The sequence below is a fragment of the Acomys russatus genome, chromosome 23, assembly GCF_903995435.1.
Source record: "Acomys russatus chromosome 23, mAcoRus1.1, whole genome shotgun sequence".
Taxonomy (NCBI): Eukaryota; Metazoa; Chordata; class Mammalia; order Rodentia; family Muridae; genus Acomys; species Acomys russatus.
In genome coordinates this window covers 53,238,447-53,262,204 of record NC_067159.1, presented here as the reverse complement: position 1 = coordinate 53,262,204, position 23,758 = coordinate 53,238,447, and the positions used below count along the sequence as shown (strand labels likewise).

At 44.4% G+C, this 23,758-nt stretch overlaps 1 protein-coding gene across 1 annotated transcript in view; it reads left to right on the top strand.

Annotated features, from left to right (window-relative positions):
* LOC127206460 (adenylate kinase isoenzyme 5-like) overlaps positions 1-20,915 on the top strand; it is a 76,026-nt gene extending 55,111 nt beyond the window's left edge. Inside the window, exon 9 of the mRNA XM_051165736.1 lies at positions 20,685-20,915. Coding sequence (XP_051021693.1) covers positions 20,685-20,900 — 216 coding nt within the window. The 3' untranslated portion in view covers positions 20,901-20,915. The remainder of the gene's footprint in view (positions 1-20,684) is intronic.
* The last annotated feature ends 2,843 nt before the right edge of the window (positions 20,916-23,758 follow it).

Below are 23,758 nucleotides of genomic sequence, written 5' to 3'. Positions count from 1 at the left end.
AATCCCAGTCTTGGATATGGAATAGACCACTAGCTTCCCCTAGTATGGAGAGCTTGAGCCGCAGCCTCCAGGCTGGGTGTGGGCTGCAGACAACATTTAAAAAGAAACGTGTGCCAGAGTTTAAAATTGGAAGATTGTAAAATAGAAATCAGTTTTCTGGAGACTTGGTGGCTCCAGTACACACTGCTGGGTCTCAGCGTTGGTCAGATAAGGAGATGCTCGTTCTCCAGTTCATGGCCATCCCCAGCCAGCCCAGCCTCTAGCACTATCCGTATTTACACAGCCTTGGGCCTCACGTCCTGCATCCCACTCTGCCTCCCTTGGTCCTAGCTATGAGCTTTGCCAGCAGAGCCCAATCCAGGGCTGATCTCCATCCCCATGACCCTGTGAGTCCACGTTGTTCTCCATGTCAGATGTGACTGCTACTTTCTCAGTATAGCCTGTGGCCCCTTCTACCAGGTTGCTCCCAGCAATGCTCCAGCTGTTCTGGATTCTCAACCTGTTGGGAGCTGGAGTCCTGGAGTCCTGGAGTCCTGGAGTCCTGGGGTCCTGGGGTCCTGGAGTCCTGGGGTCCTGGGGTCCTGGGGTCTTGGGGTCCTGGAGTCCTGGGGTCCTGGGGTCCTGGGGTCTTGGGATCCTGGCCTCTCTCCTGCACACGGTGAAGCACTGGAGGGCAGAGCCTGCCATTTGATTGGTTGGTGTGGGAAAAGAGAAGTGGATTAGTAACAGTGGTAGACACATCACACCGAGCGCACGCAGAAGAGTTACTGTGGGACAGGCGTTCCGAACCCATCTGCGTTCTTACACGAACACATGCTGATTCTGCAAACAATGTGAAGCTACTTTACACGTGAACGGTGAACAGTCCACACGCGGATCTGTGCCGAGTCACAGCACTTCTTTGAGGCAGAGATGTGAATGGAGCCAGGGGTGGGGGTTAGTCTTAAGCATGCACTCCTACTACCACCCGTGTCTTAAGAAACATAGATATGCTGTGGCGGTCCCACTTACAAATGATGCAATATTGCCCTTATGTCCTAGTTCACTTTATAATGCTGTGATAAATAGTACCACCAAAGGCAACTTGGGGAAGGAGGAGTTTATATTTGCTTATAGCTTGTAGTTTATTATGAAGGGACATAAAGGCCAGAACTCAAGGCGGGAACCCGAAGACAGTTCCTGAAGCAGAGGTCCTGGACTAAAGCTCCTTACTGGATTGCTCTCCAGGCTCACGCTCAAATACAACACACACACACACACACACACACACACAATCTTCCAAGATCACCTGCACAGGGGTGGTAACACCCACAGTGGAATGGCCTGGGTCTGCCTCACATCAATCATTAATCAAGAAGACGCTTCCACAGACTTGTGTACAGATTCCTGCCCCCCCCCCGCACCCCCTCTCTGTCTCTCCTTTGTCCCTCTCTTTCCCTCCCTCCCCCGCTCTCAGTCCTCCCTGTGTTGTCCTTGATTTGCTTTCTAGACCAGCCTGGCCTGGTGTTCACAGAGATCTGCCTTCCTGAGAGCTGGCGTTACAGGTGTGCAGCACCGCAGCTGAGACATTTGCCAATTGTAGATATTGTCTAAATTTGTGTCAAATTGGCAAAAAGAAATCAGCGCGTTTGATAACTTAAAAGCAGACTAGGGGTGTGGCTATATGGTAAAGGGTTTACCTCACACAGGCAAAACCCGGGCTCGATTTTAGCACCACGAAAAATGAAATTAAAATAAAAATTTAAAAAAGATAATCAAAAAAAAGCAGACAACTGTGGTGGCTTGAACGAGAACGGTCCTTGTAGGCCCATTTGAATGCTCCGTCCTTAGTTGGAATTATTTAGGAAGGACTAGAAGATGTGACCTTGTATGTGTGCAGGTGTGTCACTGGGGGTGAGCTTGAGGCTTCAAAACCAACACCAGTCCCAGTTAGCTAGCTAGCTCTCTCTTCTCTCTCTCTCTCTCTCTCTCTCTCTCTCTCTCTCTCTCTCTCTCCCTCCCTCCCCCAACATATGAGTTCTTAGCTACTGCTCCAGAGCTATGCCTGCCTGCAGGCTGCCACACTCCACACCATAATAGTCATTGCCTGTAACCTTCAGGAACCATGAGTCACTAAATTAAAAGCCTTGATGTCTTCACAGCAGTAGAACAGTAACTGAGGCAGCAACCAGGAAGACCTGGACGGTAGAATAGGAAACTCAGATGGCAAACATATTTAAGGATATTATTCAATTCTAGTCAGAGGGTAACACAAGCAGTGACGAGTCCTCATGGGTAGCTCAGGGCCTTGCCCGATACAGTGGCTCCTACCTGCGATCTCAGACCATGGAGGCTGAAGATGGCTGTGAGCGTGAGGCTAACCTGGGCTACCTAGCCTGGGGCATAAGAAGAAGACATTGTATCAAAACAAAAAAAAATCAGCAATAAATATCCATTAACCTTCTTTCAGGCTGTGGCACCTCATCCTGTAAGTACAGAGATGAATGAATCTGTAAACTCAGGGTGCAAGTGTGTGTAAAGAGAGCATGTGTGCATTATTTAGCGTGTCATCTTGCTCTCATCTCTCATTAGCTTAAGCTGTAATTTGCAATAGAGAACACTTTCCAAAGATATAAAACTACCATGGCACATATCCTATCCTTACTGGGGCACATGTCCTATCCTTACCTGGGTTACTCTCCCAGGGGCATGCAGTTAATGTGCTCTTTCAGGTACAGTGCACATGAGGGAAATAGGTTTCCCTCACTCTGTCTCTGTGGGGTGTGTGTGTGTGTGTGTGTGTGTGTGTGTGTGTGATGATGGGAGCTGTCTGTGTGTGAGTGTGTGTTTACATGTGCATATGAGTGCAAGTGCAACTGGGTATGGAGGTGAGAGGTCAACTCTGAGTGTGTTTCCCAGGCACCATCCACCTGGGCTGGTTTGTTTGTTTGCTTGTTTGCAAGTTGTAAAACATGCCCAGAACACTTAAGAGAGCGGGGTCGTAGGGGAAACGATTAATTACTACATCAATTTGTGTCTTAGTGAAAGAACTGTTTTTCTATTAAGTAACCTATTTTAAACTTGTTATGATTTCAAGTGAAAGAAAAACAGTTAAAACTTTGTGAGTTTCAGAGAGTGATTTAATCTGATGTGGTTTTTATAGTGGTGCTACATACTGATAATTATTGTACCACAAGAAAGTTTTTAAAAATGTGTAAGTCCTTTGTAGGTGGCAAGTGGCGTTCTGACAGTTCGGGCTGTGATGCTGGTTCATGCGTGGAAGATTTCAGGAGTTTCATCTCTCCTATTTAGAAATTTTTAATAATAAACTTAAAACAAGATGTGCTCCCCCCTTCCCACACCCAATTTTCCCATCCCAAGCCACCCCCACACCAGTGCACATACCTTACAAAATCATGGGACTGAAGACTCGGCATTTCAAAGACAGCTGGCGGTGGAAGTGACACCTCCTTTAACACAGTTTCCAGCTCTGTTTAAGGCAGTGGTTGCCATGGTGTTTTCTTCTCCGAAATGTGATCAGTGTTTGGCAGTGGAATGTTCACAGTCAAAATGCAGGTGCTTAGCCGTAGCCAATGCCAAGCACATTGACTTGGATTGTGCTGCGTTGGCCATGGCGGCAGAGGTCATGGGGAAGGGACCTAAAGTCCTCCCAAGGCATCCTAATCACTCTGCTCAGCCATTTGCATCCCTTTACAGTTCTGCCTCTTGTTTGTTTATGCATTCTGAGTCAGGGTCTTGCTATGTAGTCAAGGTTAGCTTGGCACTGGCTGTGTTAGCCTCGGCTATCTTGGTACTGCCTTGTTAGACCATGCTGTCTTGGTATTGGCTGTGCTAGCCCAGGCTAGCTTGGTACTGCCTTGTTAGACCATGCTGTCTTGGTATTGGCTGTGCTAGCCCAGGCTGGCTTAGTACTGGCTGTGTTAGACCAGGCTGGCTTGCTATTTCCTTATAGCCCAGGCTGGCTTGGTACTGGCTGTGTAGCATGTTAAGCATGAGCTTGACTGCCCCCTCCCCCATCACATCCTTTATGCCTCTTGAGTAACTGTACTTAGGAGGCAGTGGGCCCTGAGCTCACATGCCATTCATCGTGGGATGTAGGTTAAAAGAGTGTGAGCTGCCTGGGCAGCCGGATGTGATGATCTGGGTGTTTCCAAATTTCTAGTGGTTTCCTGTAGTGCCTAATCATTTAGCCTCAGTGTTGCCATTAAAGGGGAGGCTAAAAATAGATTCGGTTCTGAGTCTGAGTGACTGAGAATATATACATAGACATACGAAAAATCTCAACCAGATAACTACGCTTTTCTAAAACTTGGAGACAGAGGAAACCAACCCCAGAAGGTGCCACTGTCCTACGTGTATCGTGAATTGACCCGGCTAACTTGTAATTAGATTTGCGATTCCTAAGGGGGACAAATCTGATTTTCCTTAAAGGGAGAGTGATTTTATTTTAATTACACAATATTTTCCCAAAGCATTAGCACCTCCATGCAAAATAGTAGATACAATTTTGATTCTTTCCCTAGAACTAATGGCTTAGCAGCTTGTTTGTAATTATTTAATAATTAGACTTTGAGATTGAAATTATATTAGAAGATAATTATTCATTTATTTTTATTGCAATGTGTTGTGATACAATATCAGTCCATAAAATTGAAGGGCTGGTGGGATTTTTAGAATCAGCCTATATGGAGTAAAAGGTAGCTTTCCAACTTTGTACAGCCATGAGCCCTGAATCATCCTCGACCTCCGCTGTGCATCTTCAGTATGGCTGCTGTATCCCCCAAGGACCGCAGTGTACAAGCACTGCAACATACAGCACTAGATGTAACTTCTCAGACATCGGTTCCATGGAACAGTAATCCAAGAAGTAGTTAGCTGGCTTGTTTCGACTGAGTCTCTGGGGAGCCTGCTTTTCAGTAGTTGTTGGGGTTAGGAGCACGTCAGTGTTGTCATTATTCATGTTGAGCTCCAAAGGCCTTAACCCAAAGAGCTAGACGAAAGCCCTGCAACCTGTTCTCATCTACCTTTAGACAATGGTGCTTCTGTTTTATAGGGGCATTTGTGCATGTGCATGTGTGTGTGTGTGTGTGTGTGTGTGTGTGTGTGAGTGTGTGTGTGTGAGTGTGTGTGTGTGATAAATGAGTCATCAAGACTAACTCATACTCAAGGGGAGGAAAGTCAGAATTTTTTAGAGTACAGTGACTGTACTCACTGTTACAGGTGGTCTACACTTGTAATGCCACCCGCCCCCCCCCACACACACACACAACCCAGGTGGAGGCACACAAGATCTAGAGTGAGAGGCTAACCCGAGCCGAGGAGCAAGGTCTTGCTCCTTGTTCAAGTCTGTCTTTCCTTTCATCCCTTTCTTCTTCCTGTTCATGCCAAGAACTTGGTCCCATCCAGTCTGCCTTCCTTGTCTGTTTCTCACTGCGGTGCACTTTGTGCTCATGGCATATACACTGTTCTTAGCCCTTGTGCTTAAAATCTATATTACAAGTTCTCTTAATAAACTCAAACTCCTCCCCTAGGAAAACTACTAAATCCTTCTCCCAGTTGGAATGCCTGGATGACTTTTGTCCACAAATGTGTTTCTCCCAAATATTTTGTATCACAAGTGGGTGAATAGCTTGCTTGGTTTTTTATTTTATTTATTTCAATTTCTGAGGCACACTCTTGCTATATCCTAGGCTAGCTTGGAGCTCCCAAGACAGAGACTACAGACATGTGCCACCACACCCAGCATGCACATCCTGTTGGAAAATGAAGCGGGCATAGTGGCAGATGGCTGTCATCCCAGCACGTGAGGGGTGGAGGAGGGAGATTCAGGAATTCAAGGTCATCATCAGCTAAATAACATGTTGGAGGTCAGCCTGAGTTACATGAGGCCTTGTCTCAAGACAAACCACAAAGAAAGCATATTGTCTTTGTTACTTCACAGACTTTGGTAGAATTGCCAGTGAGTGGAGCCTGAGAACCTGCAAGTTTATACATCGTTTAGCAAAGTTTACCAAAGTTTCTGTACAAAAAAAAAGCACCAACTTGAACTTAGCACCTGGCAGCACACCACAGCGATGCTCAGGGGCATGCTGACAGTAATTACAGAGCAGATGACCTGGTGGTAATGGTAGTGAAGAGTGCAATCAAAGCACGCTCGAGTGTGTGTACACACACACACACACACATGTGCATGTGCGTTCACACACACACGTGCATGCACACACACAGTTATCTCAACATCTATACCTGCACTCATCTTCTCATTTATTTGCTTGAGTGGGAAAACTTTCTCACAGTAAGGGAGTCCAGCAAGAGACGTGTTCCCAGTAAAATGTCTTTGAGTGACACATGCAGTCTCCAAGGACTCTACCCAGTGCAGTTTGATCCGAGCTAGACATGTCTGGTCTTAGCGCTGTCTTTCTTTTTCTCTACCAATCTTTGGGGGTCTTTCTTCCTTTTCTCTTTCCTCTTTAAACAAGCCTCCAGCCAGCCTCCCTCTCAACCCCAAGCCTTGCTGACTGTACTTTACTCATCAGAAAGTTGTGCTATAGTTCAGAACGTGTCGGTGGCTCTTAGCACAGTAGTGCATATCGCTCAGCAGATGGCTGCATTGCTGGGCTCCTCAGGAAAGCAAGGGTACACTCGCAGGCTAAGCAGAAAGGTGGTTAGCAGGGTATGTGTAAAACACCTATGCAAAAGGCACACGGGATGTGAGAAAGCCATAGCTCCACACCAGATGGCTGATGGAAGAGAGAGCATTCTCCATCCCAAGGCCTGTGGGTCCGAGAAGCAGACGCTGTTTGAACGAAACCCAGAACAAACAGATGACATGCGAGGTGACAGGCAGGAGCCTTGACCTTCCCAAGAGAAGGAGGCAGCCTCTGATTAGAGCTAAGGGAATAAGCATCTACCTCTCTCTGCCACCTCCCCGTGACCCACTTGCCCTTGTTGCAAACCATGAGGAAGGCAGAGGTCAGGCGAGCCTATGGTTGCATTGTGGGATGGGTGTCAATAAGTCGGAGCAGTGGAGAGAGGACAGTGTGCAGCACTGCAGACTTGCTGATGGCAGCAGGACCCTCACTTGCCTGTTGGCTCACAGCTCCTCTGTGTACAGGAATTCCCCAGTAAGCACGTCATCTTTCCCACAGAACATACAGTTGTTTGTTTCCACAGAATGCATCGTAAGGTCCAGTTACAGAAGATTGTCTGTGGTCACCACCTGATACTTCTTATGTGATCCACTCTGACATAAATGACTGTTCTCTTAATTACCCAGACCTGTCTCCTCACTGTCCTCAGCAGATGACAGTTTCTGGAGAGAATGCTATCATTTGAGTATCTTAAATAATTACCAAAAAAATAAAGTCAAATTAAGTTGGCTGTTATAGATTTGGGAAACCCAAAATACTGTTCTCATACCATGCCAATTTAGCTTTGAGTATAAGCATATTGTAGTCTGTAAACAGTGAACATGAGGGTGCCCCACATGATGAGGGGGAAAATGAAGTGCAGAATTTACCAAAGGAATTAACAGAATGCCACTTACGCTATAAAGGATTCCCACTTGTACTGGGATATTCATATGGGATCTTCATTGCTTGAGTATAAGTGATAGATTTCATTTTTACAATACATAATTTAAAAATGAAGATCAATAATAAAGGACAGAAAAGATACTATGCAAACACCAACAGAAGAAAGCCGTGGTAGCTTTAGTGATGCTACCGTTGACCAAGACAGGAGAGAGGGGGACATTTCCTAATGTAAACCAGTTAACTCAACAGATCCTTAGAATACATACAGTTGTATTTTCTCACTGTGATGCCCTGCCTTGCCAAAAGTTGCTAAGTAGACCAGGCTAGCCTCAAACTCACATAGATGGGCCGTCTCTGTCTCTGAGTTTTGGAATTAAAGGCATGAGTCACAATACCTGGCCTTACAGTTGCATTTTTATGTGTTCAATGGCGTATAAATTATAAAAGCCTATATACCTAATAAAATGTTTTAAACTATATACAAGTATTTTTAGTTTATAGATAAGTAAATGACGACACACAACAGACACACAGAGGTGGACACTACATACAACAGACACACAGAGGTGGACACTACATAGAACAGACACACGGAGGTGGACACTACACACAACAGACACACGGAGGTGGACACTACACACAACAGACACACGGAGGTGGATACTACACACAACAGACACACAGAGGTGGACACTACACACAACAGACACACGAGGTGGACACTACACACAACAACACAGAGGTGGACACTACACACACAGACACAGAGGTGGACACTACACACAACAGACACACGAGGTGGACACTACACACAACAGACACACAGAGGTGGACACTACACAACAGACACACAGAGGTGGACACTACACACAACAGACACACGAGGTGGACACTCACACACAGACACACAGAGGTGGACACTACACAACAGACACACAGAGGTGGACACTACACACAACAGACACACAGAGGTGGACACTACACACAACAGACACACAGAGGTGGACACTACACACAACAGACACACGGAGGTGGACACTACACACAACAGACACACAGAGGTGGACACTACACACAACAGACACACAGAGGTGGACACTACACACAACAGACACACAGAGGTGGACACTACACACAACAGACACACAGAGGTGGACACTACACACAACAGACACACAGAGGTGGACACTACACACAACAGACACACAGAGGTGGACACTACACACAACAGACACACGGAGGTGGACACTTTATGTCTGTTTTCGTTGCCTAATATAGCAACCAGGTAGAATATTAGCAGCCAGGTAATCTGAAGAACACAACAACTGTGTAAAGCAGTGTTCTCAAATACACGTGCACATTCACCGGAGCAAATCAGGCCAAAAACAAATCTTAGTGCAGAATAGACTGTATTTTGTAAGCCCCAGTTAGTCTTATATTTAATGGTGAAATGTTGTGTGTTTTCCTCCCAATACTGTGAACTGCAAATACATATCCTCTTTCTATTTTGCTTAGCTTTGTGCTAGAAGCTCCAAATAACTGTCTGAGAGAAGAAAACTAAATGAACGGTGTAAATGTGGGATAGAAGGCGGTGATCTGCGCTTGTAGGTTACATGATGCTTTGGAGAGAAAATCCTAAAATAATCTACAATATGAACATCAACAATTGTCCGTTGAGTTTAGCAAGGTCCTGGCATCCAGAGCCCCTGTGTGGTCCAAGTGTACCGTTCAGCTTGCAGGGCCTCTCTCTTCCATCCTTAGCATCTCTAACTTCTTGGTGATGGTTCCTCTACAAAGTCTTGACTTAGAAGAGAAACGTCTTCCTCCTTAGTGGCATTGTCCAAATGTGTGGTCATGGGGACTTGATCTAAATATGGGGGCTTGGATGGCAGACACACCGGCCATCAAAGGACACTGCCTAGCTCACTAACAGGCTGAGCAGCTCTTGAGTGTCTGACTTAATATGTTCATCCTTGACTCTTTCTCTTCTCTGTGTGTCACGGCCTAGACAAGTGCTCATTCATGAAAGAACTCTTCATAACCCATAATGATGTCTACTGCTGGTGTGTCCTTGTGTCTCACTGCAGAGACAGTCTGTAGTTGATCTATACTTGTGGATTGCATGATTATCTAGAAAGGAAAGCCTAAGAATAATATATAAAATGCAAGTCAACAATTATTCATTGACCTTAGCAAGTTCAGGGCACTCAGAGTCCTTGCATGACTTACTTGGACCTGTTAAGTTTGCAGTTATTACACGTGGTTGCAAGTTTTGAAGGGGATTTTATTCAGCATCTGGGACTAGGTGGCCTCTGTCTCTGAGAGTTTCTGAGTCACTAAAGAGACAAACAAGCCCAGGAGAACATTAATAGTTTCTCTAGCAACTAATACCAAAGACCATCTTTTGTCTGATGGAGGTTCTTGGGGTTATCAACACAACTTTAAAAGCCTTTAAATTAAAAGAAAACCAGTAGCTGTGGAGCTCATGGAGGGTAAGGTGACTGACTGGAGTTCACAGACTGGGAGGGTGTGAGCTATGTACTCCATGCTCTTTCCTCCAATTATTCCATCTGAGAGAGGAGAGAGCAGCGAGATAGACGAGAGCGAGAGAGAGAGCGAAGGAGAGAGGAGAGAGGAGGAGAGAGAGAGAGAGACAGAGAGAGAGAGAGAGAGAGAGAGAGAGAGAGATGATAGACAGACAGACAGACAGACAGACAGACAGACAGACAGATGATATATAAAACCAGCAGCAACAATGAAATACGTAACAGTTGAGTCTAGACTCAAAGGACAAGAATTTGCCAGCCACAATATATCCTAGTTGGATCCAAGAACATATTCACAGGTTGACATCATATTACAGTAAATTTTTCTTTCCTAAGATGCCCATTATGAAGACAGAAGCATATTCAGCCTTTAAAGTTCTCTGTTTCAAGTTTGTCTTTGTTTTTTGAGTCATAGTTTCACTACATAGCCCTGTGTAGACCATATAGCTTTGAACATGTGCAAATCTAACAGTACATGCATTTACTATCATGTGCATCCCATAATAATCTTTTCATGAATATTCTCATTATTTTAAATAATAGTGTATTGTCTGATTCCTGCCTCCTGCGTGCATGTATTTGTATTTAAGGAAATAACTTGGAATTACATATGAGAAAAATACTTAAAGGATCAGTTGTTAAACATTAGAACAAATTATTGAAGCTGTCCACCATTTCTTTCTATCTGGAATTTTTTTGGAAGTCTGTGTTGGAAGTGGTGGTGAAAATTGAACCCAGGGCCTGACACATACTGGGCAAGTGATCCATCACTGAACTATATTCCCAGTCCAAACTTCTAGGGATTTTTAAACTTAAAAAAGTCTATCACACATATTAGACACTTAATATTTATAGAATGACCTAATAAATAGAAAAATGATGGATTAAAATCCCTGGTAGACCTTTCTATATTTGTAGTTCTCTGTTAAAATTTAACAACAGGCCTTTCTGGAATTTTATCCAAAAATGTTCTACTTGAACTTCCAAATATTCTAATAAACGCTATCCTTTAGGCAACATGTGTCTATATAAATGCCTGGTGTAGAGAGAAGCATAGACATAAACAGTGAGGGACCGAGCCAGGCATGGCGGTGCACACCTATAATGCCAGAACTCTGGGAGTTAGAGGCAGGTAGATGTCTGTGAGACCAGCCTGGTCTGCAAAGCCAGGGCGACACAGAGAAAGCCTGTAGTGAAAAACAAACAAAACCAAAAAACATGAGAGAGGGGGTTTGGGGGAGATGAGAGCAGAAGAGGAGAGAGCAGAGGAGAAGGGAGAGGGTGGTAAAGGAGGGGAGGGAAGTGGTGGAGAAAAAAGAAGGGAGGGAGAAGGAAGGGAAGGAGGGCAGAGGAGAGGGCAGGGCTGAGGAGAAACATTGGAAAGGTTGTGTTTTCCCCAAGCCACTCACATTTCCCAACAACAAGAAAACAAAGACACACGAACTTAATGAAGGAAATGCCCTGCTAGCGTGAGTGGTCGTGCCTCTGAGCTCCGGCTCTCTTAGGGCCAACACCAAGGTCACAGCAGCTGCTGCCACAGCCCACACTGGAAAGTCTCCGTTCTGTTCAGTGGCACCAGCACCATTTGAAAGACCCATTCTTAGAATAGCTGTTGGCTGACAGAGCCTTGGAAAATTACCCATTTATTAATGAGATAGCAACCAAGGATTAGCTTGCCAAAACTGCTAGGAATGCGTTGAAAATGGGTATCAAGAATGTTCAGAAATAATTGCTTTGATTTTCATAAAAATAGCATATTTTTTGTTCACCAGTGCTAAACATTAAAAATTCAACTAGCATGAAACGTGTTAGGAACATGTGTGTAATAAGTGTGTGTGTGTTGCTGGTGGTGGCCACACTATGACACTTCAGCTAATTTTCACGTGTGTCTCACAGGGACATCTCTTTTAGGTATACAGGCCAGCGATGGCAGAAATATCTCTTCTTAGTAAGATAGCTAACTGTCCATGGTTCTCATGGTGCTCTGCTGAGGATCCTGAGCTGCACTGTGAGGGCTGCAATCACTAAGTGACCATGATTCTCTGGCCTTCCACAGACATAAAGGCTCTGAGGAGCCAGTCCCTCCTGTGCACACAGCAGAGCTAAAGATTTGAATTCCCATCCTGTGCTCCAAAAACAAATCAGTCTCACCCTATGTTCTAACAAACGATGTTTTGTGTGTGTGTGTGTGTGTGTGTGTGTGTGTGTGTGTGTGTGTGACAGGTGTGTGTGTATGTGTGTATATGTGTGTATGTATCTGTTTGTATGTGTATGAGTGTGTATATGTGTGTGCGTGTGTGTATATGTGCAAGTGTGGCTGTTCCTAAACCTGAACAAAAGAAGAATTCATGAGCCTGGCTCCTCAGCATGGGGTTTGACCTCTGCTTCGCGTGACAAGAACTTAGGTACATCAATGAGAGGTCAGTACAGGAATCAGGGAAGACACAGCATCACTAAATGTAGAGCCATCGCTATGACCAAGTATAAAAGCAAAAGGCAAATGCTTTGTTGTATTTTAGGATGTGAGACCTTATTGTTTACAGTTTAGGTATTTTCTGTGGAGAAACTGTTTTGTATCCCTTCTATGGCTCTGCCATGTTCCTGTTCCTCCCCAGGTGTACATACATTGTTTTTGCTGCATTAGGGGGAACAGTTCTCTAGAGCACTCTGTCCCTTCCACAGCTGGTCATAAGCCAAGTTAGTCATGTCTCTGTGATAGTGCGTCATTAATGGTTTTAAAATATAATCATCAATGTTGACTTACGAAAAATACTTATCTGTGTTCTAAGGTGCCGGGCTTCATTCAATAAAAGCAGCTAGGGCACTTTAGGGTGCTAACATGTAGGAATTTAATAAAGAGACAATTAAAAGTATTGTTTGATTGAGATATATATCAGATTGACAGCAAGAAAGTAATGCATACTTATGAGGTGATTTTTCCCAGATATCTTCTTCCACCATTAACTTATTTAGATATCTAGTGTGTTCACTTAGTTATTCATCAATACTTACTAATATCTTACTATTATGACCTAAGAGTTGGGGTTCTAGGAAGGTAGTAAAATGAGAACCAACGACAGTGCAGGAGGCAGACAGGGGAGATTAATAGAACATGCTGGAAAGCCAGCAAGCCTGGGCCGCCCATGGCTACATGCCCCTGCTTTGGAGAGTTCCAACACAGCAGAATGAGAAACAGTCGCTATATGTTTCGTTTTCATCGTCAACTGAGAACTGCAGACAAACCCTAGCAGCATCAGTCAGTCAGCCTGAATCCCACTTACTGGCCCCTTCCAGGCATGGTGGTTCATGACTGGGTCCCACCTGCTGGGGTGGCTGAGGCAAGATGGCTGCGGGCCTGGGGAAGCTTAGGCTATGCCACGAGACCTTGTCTCAAAACATAGCAATGAATACAGAAAAGCAGGACTGTCACACTGAAGGAGAGAGAAAGCCAGGGCAGAGATCAGCTCTTCCTGCCTCTGTGGGCTAAGCCTCACCTTCCTGGGTCACAGTGGCCAGGTTAGGGACTACTTGATGCTGAGGCAGGTGACACATGACCAATCAGACCAAAGACAAAAGAAAACACTATTAAGCAATGATACAAGAATTGGGTGCCAGTGTCAGGTGATGCCACTATTGCCATAGCGATTTTCCTTAGCAGATTTGGCAATAGCACTTAGCCAGTTAGCTAAGTTAGCACCTAGCCAGTTAGCTAAGTTAGCACCTAGCCAGTTGGACATTTAGTTGTATGACTCTTTGGTTAAAGTTTGTCTCCTCTACCTGGTTAACCTCCATCAGACTCAGGACATGTTTGGCTGTGCTTATTTGTACCCAAAGCAGAATCTTTCCAAGAGGTACAGAAGCTATGAGGGAGCGAGTGGACAAATGACCGGGAACTTCCTCTAGTCACTACCTCCTAGCCAACATGGGGTCTTACTGATCTCTGTTGCATCCACCATTTTGGTGGGTGTGTGGTTTCCACTTGAATTTTCTGAATTACCAAGATTTCATGAAGCCCTTTGTTGTTGTTTTACATTGAGATATTTCCCAATGGGTAGCCGACATTTTTCTTTTCTAACCCTAAGAGTTTAGTAAGTCAGACTAACTTAAGATAAACTCACCCATGTATTTGCGTGTGTTACACACACAGTATGATGGTGGGTTTTCACAGTGGCTTTGCTCATTTTGTCTGTATATTGCTCACTGAATTTCAGGGATGATTTTGGTTTCCTTTTTAAAAAAACTGTTAAAATTAAGACACTACATTGAATTTATGTAATCATCTTGGGAAGACTTGGCATATTTTATGATCTACATGTTTGCAGTTATGTTATGATGTGTCTAATTTTATTTAAATCTTTGATGTCTGCCAAGATCAATGTAGTATTCTTATAAATTACATTTTACTTATTCCATGTGCATGGATGCATGTGTGCCACAGTGCACACATGGAGGCCAGAGGGCAAGAGTCTCCTTCTGCCATGTTGACTCCCAAGGATCAAACTCAAACTCAGGTCCTCAGGCTCGGCAGCACCAGGGGCCTTCATGCACTGAGCCATCTCAGCCGCCCCAGGGTGGTATCTTGCACCACCCTTCACCTGGGTAATACCGTGACCTTGTTGCAGCTGATCTTAACTGTGTGGGTGGTGCATGTTCCATGTTGATCCCTGGCCCTGTAGTCGATTGAAAACTGTTGGAAATGATCTCCAAGTTAAAAGACAACGAAGAACTGGGGAGACGGCTCTCTGGGTAACAGCGCTTGCTATACGAGATGAGGACTGAGTTCGGATGCCCAGTACCCACTTAAAAATTGGACATGGATGTTCACCACCAGCACTGGGAGGGAAGCTGAGAAAAGAGGATCCCCTGGGGTTTGCTGGCCACTATCTTAGCTGAAAAGTAGCAAGTCTGGGTTCAATGAGAGACCCTGCCTGAAAAGTAATAAGGCAGGAAGTGACAGAGGGGGACACCCAGCATCCTCCTGGCCTCTGTACCATATCCTATATGTACAACACACACATGTGCACATGCACATACACACATGTACACACGTGTGTGCCCATGCATGCTCTCTCTCTGTCTCTCTCTGTCTCTGTCTCTCTCTCTCTGTCCCTGTCTCTCTTTGTCTCTGTCTCTATCTGTCTTTTTCTGTCTCTCTCTGTCTTTCTCTGTCTCTCTCTGTCTTTCTCTGTCTCTTTCTGTCTCTCTCTGTCTCTCTCTCTCGTCCGTCTCTCCCTCCCTCCCTCCCTTCCCCTCCTTCTCTCTCTCTCTCTCTCTCTCTCTCTCTCTCTCTCTCTAATTACACACTGAAGAAATGGCATAAGGACCAAGGGTATTTGCTTCTCTTACACAGAGCATTTCCTTTTAACATGCCCAAACCCACATTCAGAGATAAACATATGCACGAAACTTAAAAATAAAATAAAATAATTTTTTAAAAAGACAGTAAAATTCAGCTAGCTACCCACCAGCATCCCTTTCACAGCCGCCTGGCTCCATGGAGCACCACAGAGGTGTTCGTTCAATGAGTGTTTATTGTGTGAATGAAGCCACTTGGTAGAATGGGGAGCCAAACAGAAGCATGTCCTTGGGGAGACCCCTTCCCCCCCCCCCGGTCCTCTGTTTAGTCATCAGCACCCGGGACAGGCAGTGCTCAGGGCAGAGTACTGGATGTTCCAGCTTTAAAGCCATTTGTCCCCAGAGTGCAGATGTTTGCAGGTTTGGGGTTAACTCAGGCTGTGTGGCTTCCCTGTCTGTTCCATCTTTTAGCTTATGTGACTCGGTGTTTTTATTTCATCGCTAATCATCCTATGTCTTTAGTGTTTTGCTTCCTGGTTTCTGGCCGTGTAGCTGGTCCAGTTTAGGAGTGTAAGCTCTCCTAATACAGTGTCATAAAGAACAGGGTACAGAGTGAGGCTGTCGGGCAGGAACAGGGTACTAAAAATGAATTCCCTTTGAGCCTGACGCCATGAGAGTATTCTTGCTCATACAAAGGCTGACGCCTTTGAACAGAATTAAGGGCTTAAATGGATAGAGAGAGACTAACTGATCCATGTGATACAATGGAGAGGACTCACTGACTTAATTCAGCGAGAGAGACAGTATCAACCACCTCAAATATCACTCCATGTAGACAAAGGTGGGGCCTCTGCTTTCGTCCCCATGTCTTTCAGCATCCAGGTGCTCAGTCAACCGGCTCACATTTTTTGAGAGTGAGGGTGTGCCGAGGACAGTATGGCTCCTCTGTCTGCTGATTCTGTCTTCCTCTTTCTGTCTCAAGTCAACTTCGTGAGCACTTCCTAAAGGTTTCGTGCCTTCTGAAATCCAGATGCTATCAGAGACTCTGATGTTCCCTTTGGGGTTCTTAGTGTCACTAACAAGAGAAGTCAGGCGTGGGCTCAAAGGGACGCCCAAGGACCACTTTAGTAGCTGTTAGGAAGATGTAATATCCCAGCAGTGACTGGGAAGGTAACAGAGCGAGAGTCACCTCTTTTAGGTTTGGGACAGAAATACACAGCTTGTAAGAAAGGGAAACTCCCTAGAATGACAGTGAGTGTCAACCAAGCTGAGCTCCAAAGCATGCGTGCCACCCGGTGTCTGGTCTGCTGTTAACCAAGCTGAGCTCCGAAGCAAGCGTGTGTGCCACCCAGTGTCTGATCTTCTATTGTCCTCACCCACTCCTGTTTGTCTTTTGAGGGTGTTCAATCTTCCTTTGCAAATGGTTTTCTTTCACACAGTGTTTTAATTTTGGTTTTGATTTTTAAGTTTTAGGAGAAAAGCGCAGCAACCTAAATACTTTTTTCTCTTTAAAATGGAGTGCTGTAGGAGACCATGAGGTCCAGGCAAGTGAAGCACTAGGCATAGCCAGGCCGCCAGCAGCTGGGGTTGGGGTACTGACTTTACTGACTTCCTTGGCCTCTGTCCTGGTCTCACCTCTTTATGCTTTAATTTTTTTATTTTGTTTTGAATTCACAGTCAGTGGCTTTTTAGTTTGTACTGAGGACAGCAGAGTAATCACAGTCATAAAATTAAGTAATTTTGCAATTTCACATCAAGGCCATTCATATTTCTTCACACTGACCTTCCGTTAGTGAGAATAAATGTCATATATATCACTCCATTTCTTGATAAGTCTAAAACAACTATTTAAAAACTCTACTAGTTAAATACTAACTTAACAAACTCAATTGAAAGTGTAAAAGATGAATTTGAAGCTGTCTCTAGTATCTAGAAACCAATCAAAAGACAAAAATGAAATATGTAAAACTGCTTATGACCTCACTGTGTTACACAGAGGGAGGCTTCTGCATTGCACTTGGACCAGCATACAGAACATAGAAGCATCAAACAGCCAATTTGCATAGGTGTACACTTGATTTACATAGGTGTATAGTTGATTTGCATAGGTGTACAGTGCCGGAGTTTTAAACTACATGATGTTTTTACTTGTATCCAATACAACCTCGTAGTTCAAGGTTCAAGGATGTTTTCCCCCCTCATTCTAAAATGTAGCATTATCAAAACAAACAGTGTAGTTTAATTTGTTTGTCAATAATTGCCCTGTTCCTGTGAGGTGATGGTGTGTCATGTTTTTAATTCCAGTACTCAAGAGGCAGAGGCAGATGGATCTCTGAGCTCGAGGACAGCCTGGGCTACAGAGGAAGTTCCAGGATAGCCAAGGCTACACAGAGAAATCATGTATCAAAAACCCCAAAAGAAAGTTACCTTCTTCCTTACATAATTTATTTAAAATAATTTTGAATGTGTCCTTTATTATGCCTTACAAGGATAAATGTTACATATTTTAAGTACAAACTTTATAGTACTGTATTTGAGAAAATAAAGTTTTAGCTTTAAGTAATGTCCTGATTATATGCCACTTCTAAATTTTTAAAGTTATTCAAAGGCAGTTTACATTTAGGTAACTTATCTGTGTATGTTTATGGTATGTGTTTGTACATGTTTTGTATGTGTGCATGTGGAGGTGCTGTGCATGCACATGGGTGCATGTGTGTGTGTAAGCCGAGGTCTGCCTCATCAGGAGTCTTCCTCGGTGTTCCCCAGCTCTTTGTTTTTGAGGCAGAATCTCTCACTGGCCCTGGCCTTGCTGACTTAGCTGGGCTGACTGGCTAGCGAGCTCCAGCCATCAGTGTTTTCTCAACACCAACATTACAGACCCCTGCTCAGTGCCTGGTTCTACACATGGACTCTGTGGACTCAGGTCCTCACGCCTGCACAGTAAGCACTTTACTTGACTAAGCCGTCATCTCAGCCACATGTGGTTTTAATTTTTATTTCTTTCTTTTGTTTTTGAAGGGGGATACTAAATGACATTGTTTATTTAAGAAAATGGGTTCAAGAGGACTGAAGTTTGCCAAAGGACAAACACCTGCCAAGGGACAAATTCTAGATCAGTGGTTCTCAACCTGTGGGTTGTGACCCCTGGGGGGTGTCAAGTGAACTTTCCACAAGGGTCACATTTCAGGTACCCTGCATATCGGATATTTACATTACAACTTACAATAGTAGCAAAGTTACAGTTATGAAGTAACAATGAAATAACTTTATGGTTGAGGTCATCACACGTGAGGAACTGTATTAAAGGATCACAGCATCAGGAAGGTTAAGAACCCTGATTTAGATGGAAGCCAAGGACAATGTCAAGGCTGCGGCATTGCAGGGGGGCTGAAGGGCCTTCAAGGACAAACCAGTAGGTGTGATGATCCATGGGACGGGCTGGGGTCTGATAAGGGTATTTGTTAAGGCTTCTAATTCTGAGATTTAAGAAAGGAGCACAGCTACCAGAAGAAGGAAGGGAAGGGGGAGGGGAGGGGAAAGGGGAAGGGGAGGGGAGGAGAAGGGGGAGAGGGAAGGGACAAGGGAGATAGGGAGAGAGAGGAGTGAAAGAGTTTCACTGTGACATGATTCAGGTAGAAAGGTGCTAATATCAGCTTTGACCTGGCAGAGTCACAAGTAACATTAAGACTTTTGAAAAGAACTGTCACAAAGACACTTGAAAACACAGGACCGAGGGCTGTTGAAAGTCAGTGGAGAAAGTGTATTTGGAATCAATACAGGGTGCAGATGAAAGCCAAACAGGAAAGCCACTGGAAGAAAGCAAGCCCAGAGAGGGGAAAATATGATTGAAGACTTGGAAAACAACCTACTTGGGGGTTGAAGAGGAAAAACTATTACAGAGGGGAAAACAACAGAATAAAAAAGTCATGTCAAAGGAGACCCAGAATCACACAGAGCCAGCAAGCATGGCTAAGATGTCCTGAGTTTGTTCTGCATCCTTCCTTCTACTCTGTCTTCAGGATAACACAGGGACATCATTCACACGAGGACACAAATGCTTGGGGGCTCGGCTCCTTGCCCTCCGCTCAGCTGTTGGTCATAACACAATACTTCTGGCCTCCCAAGTCAAGTTTCTTTTTCTTCCTTAAAAATGTTATGTTGTCTGTGTATGCTTGTGTGCATATGTGCATGTCTGCTTGTGTGCATATGTGCTTGTATGCGTGTGTGCTTGTGTGCATGTTTGCTTGTGTGCAGTGTGTATGTCTGCTTGTGTGCATTTATGTGTATATGAGTGTGTGCATGAGGGTACTCAAGTGTGTGTGTGTGTGTGTGTGTGTGTGTGTGTATGCTTCAGTGCCATAGCATGTGTGAGGAGATCACAGAACAACTCTGTTGGAGGTGCTTTGTCTCATGTGGGTTCTGGGGGTCAAATTTAGATTGTCGGCCTTGGTGATAAATGCCGTTACCCACGGAGCCATCTCACAGGACACAGAAGCAATTGTTTCCCTTCTGTTAGAGACGTTCCTTTAAGCTGCTGTGCCTTTAGCCTCTTCCCAGGCTCGGCTATAAATTCATTCACTTCCTGGTCAACTTACCCTTTAAATACACCAGTTCTCAGTTACCAAAAAAACCTAGATGTTTCCTAAGCTGTATCCACATAACTCCTTGGTATTTCACAGAGGGCTCTGGACTGTCTGATGCCAGGTGGCGGGGAAAGGAACAGAAGTCACAGGCCAAACAGACCTAAATTCAACTTTGATCTTAGTGACTGTGTGAACTCATGTGAGATCTGGATTCTCGAAGCCTAGCTCTCTCTCGTCTAAGCAGAGCTGATGTTTATCGTCTTGAAGAATGCTGTGAAGTTAGTAATATCATAAGAAAATAGTTCAGAATAAGGCTGTTACCACACAGTAGGCAACTCTAAATTACCGCAGATAGTGCTGGTGGTGGAAGCATGGGTCTGCTGAGACAGCTCTGGCCCAGTGATCATCTCTCCTCTAAAATCAGGTTATGTATGCTCTAGCAAAGTTCAGCCTGAAAATTTATGTCAGCTTAGGCAGAAAATATGCTTTCTGAAGTACAAAGGGCTGCCACATACTGCTACATGGGGTGGGCTGTCATTTACAGGGCCTTCAACAAGACTAGGTAGTCCTGGTCTTGTGTAGATAGAAGCTTGAGAGATAATGCTGGAAAAGACAGAATGAGCCAGCGATATGGCCACCATAACATAACCATAGGAGAGCCATGTCCCTGTCCATGTGTGTGTTGCTGAGCATCATAAACACCTGTCTATGTCCACTTCCCACAGATCTGCACCCCTGACCTGGTGGTGTTCCTGGCTTGTGCCAACCAGAGGCTCAAGGAGAGATTACAGAAGCGTGCAGAGCAACAGGGGCGACCTGATGACAATCTGAAAGCCACCCAAAGGAGACTAGTAAACTTCAAGCAGAATGCTGCCCCACTGGTGAAATACTTCCAGGAGAAAGGACTCATCGTGACTGTAAGTTGGCCTCACTGGGCATAACTGCACAAGAGTGACCATTCAGACCCCTAACCAGCCATCGTCTTACTTAGAAATTCTCTTGGTTTTAGGAAGTAGCTTTGGGGATGACGTGCAGTATCAAAAATCTCCCTTAATTTAGTCATAATGATTGTTTAAAAGCTTTCATTTTAGTTTGATTTTTATAAGAGGGTGAGTTAATTTTGTCTACAGTTCCATGACATCCCAGTTTAAATTGCTCTGAAACAAGAGTCTGGGTAGTTTTCAGCAACATTTGCCCATTTCTCTGTTTACTGAAACCTGGCAATATCAGCAGTTGGTGTGGTGCGGGAGGACATTTGGCTTTTTAGTTGGACTTTGTTGTGTGCTATATGAGGTAATGGATCCTGACGCCACTGTAATAATGTTTCCGGATGTTTGGCTTGTTAAGCGAGAGCTAGTATTGAATGGGACATGTCCGTCTTTCTGCTCCTTTACTGCAGTGCAGTGTATGCACACATGTGTCAATACAAACATTTTCCTCCATAGTTGGTCCTCTGGTCACTGATATTCTGTGTTCGAATGAGGGATGATGCTGGGTCTTCAGACCCCTCATGTTTAAATGAGCACCTGCAGTGTGAAGACCAGCCTCATTAACAGTTTCCCACATCTGATTCCAATATTGAGTCACAGCAAAGACAGAGGTCACGGGCCACAAAAAAATTTCCTCACGCCACAAAGGCCACAGCAGCTCCCGGCAGCTGCAGTAAGGTAGGCAGCATCAGACCTCTTTTCCCTACCCTTTTCCACTTTGCTCAGACTTAAGAGTTCTTGCCTAGGGGCTGGCGGACTCCACTGCGATCTGCTGAGAAGGATGCACACCCGTCCTGCTTTTCAGTTTTTCCACAAGTGCAGCACAGGCCTCCTGTGACTTGATGATGCCTGGGGCAAACCATCTCTTGCTTGGACTAAGATGCCCTTAGCTGTGGCTAAGAGAGTAATCTCTTGGCAGTCTTCAAGTTGTGATTTGTGCTTTGAGTCAGAATTGTAAATCTTGTCTGAAGATGACTTCCCATGCCAGAAGTCTTTTTTTTTTTTTTTTTTTTTTTTTTTTTTTTTGGCTTTAAACGGACACTGAGTTCTAGGAAAGATCTGGGAACATTGGGGTGGGTGTTCTGTGTGTGTGTGTGTGTGTGTGTGTGTGTGTGTGTGTGTGTGTGTGTGTGTGTGTGTGTTGTTTCTCACCAACTACCAGTACTGATTTTTGCCTTGTACCATGAAAAAAAAATGAAGACTAAATCATTTGCAGACTGAATCCCAACTGCAAGAAGCAAAGCCAGGGTTTTAATTAATATGTACAAGGCTTAGGTACTGCCAGCGTGCCGCGATGACTCCCTGTCTCTGCAGCTTCTCACAAGCTGAGCAGATTTCCCAGATGAATGCAGAATGAGGAGCATTAATTTACTAATATTTTGCATGGAGGTGAAATGTCATTGCTTGTAATTGAAAGAGTCAGTAACAATAGGGCTGGCAGCTGTGACCTCACTGCTGCAGTCAAATGAATTCTAAGATAAATGCCTCTAATTACTGGGAGAAAACTTGCCTTGCAAAGGCACCTTTTGGAAACCAAGGAACACAGGATGAGTTCCCCAGAGTATAATTTGAAAGAAACAGTCTGACAAAGTCATAAATACTGTTTCCTGAGACATGTGTCCTCATTCAGTGCTGGGTTCACAGGTGTCCTATGACCACCACATTCATGCCATGATATACATGTACACACACACACACACACACACACACACACACACACACACACACACACAGAGTAAAATATAATTTTAAAGAGTTTTATTTTTTTAAATATGTGACAACCGGTGACTCTGTACAGTCTTCTTTAGTTGGTGAAGCAATCACACAGCCATTTTTCCTGTGGGCATTTTATAGGAGGAGATAAGAGAATACAAGACTTTAAAATGAGAAGTCATCTGTGGTTGTAAAATGTATGAAGAAGTCTCTTAATTTATATCAAAATTTATCAGTTGGATTTCCTCAGGTAATGAACACCTAGGCTGAGAAATATTAAAATCAGGATTATTTCTTGTTCCCCAGCACCAGCTTTTCTAAGAAGATGGACAAGTTATTATAAAAAGGCTCTACATTCCCTCATTTCTGTAATTATCTCACGAGTGGGAGTATTAAGGAGGAAAAGAGCTAGCTATTCTTGGCATTCTTTGGAGTGAATTTATTTATTTGTTTGTTTGTTTGTTTGTTTTTGAGACAAGGTCTTATGTACCTCAGGCTGAACTCAGACTTGCTATAAAGCTAAAGATGACCGTGAATTTCTGATTCTCCTGCCTCCACCTCCCTCGTGCTGGTTTTATAGGCGTGTACCACCATGCTTACCTGAGTGTACAGTGTAGGCTGTGGAACCCAGGGCCTGTGGAATGCAGGGAAAGCACTCTCCCAAGCGAGCTACATCTTCACCCCTGAAAGAAAGATACTTTCAACATGTATAGCTCCTCTTCTCTCTCTCTCTCTCTCTCTCTCTCTCTCTCTCTCTCTCTCTCTCTCTCTCTCTCTCTCTCTCTCACACACACACACACACACACACTTTAGAAATGATTCTGCAAATAAAGTCTTTAAATAAACATATTTGACTTCTGAGAAAAATAAAAAAGAAAGCCCCTAACTTCTGCCTGGCTTTTCTCACTTCTCAGTGGCTTTGAGAACATTCCATGGCCATGCATCACATGGAGAACATATCCATGTCAATGCCACACTACCTGTTAAGGGTGTGTCTAGGTGGTAGAGCATTTAGCTCGCATGGGAGGTGTGATACAGAGTACAACAAAATACCTCCCTTGATGCACAGGCACTCACCCTGAACCCGGAAAGCTCCA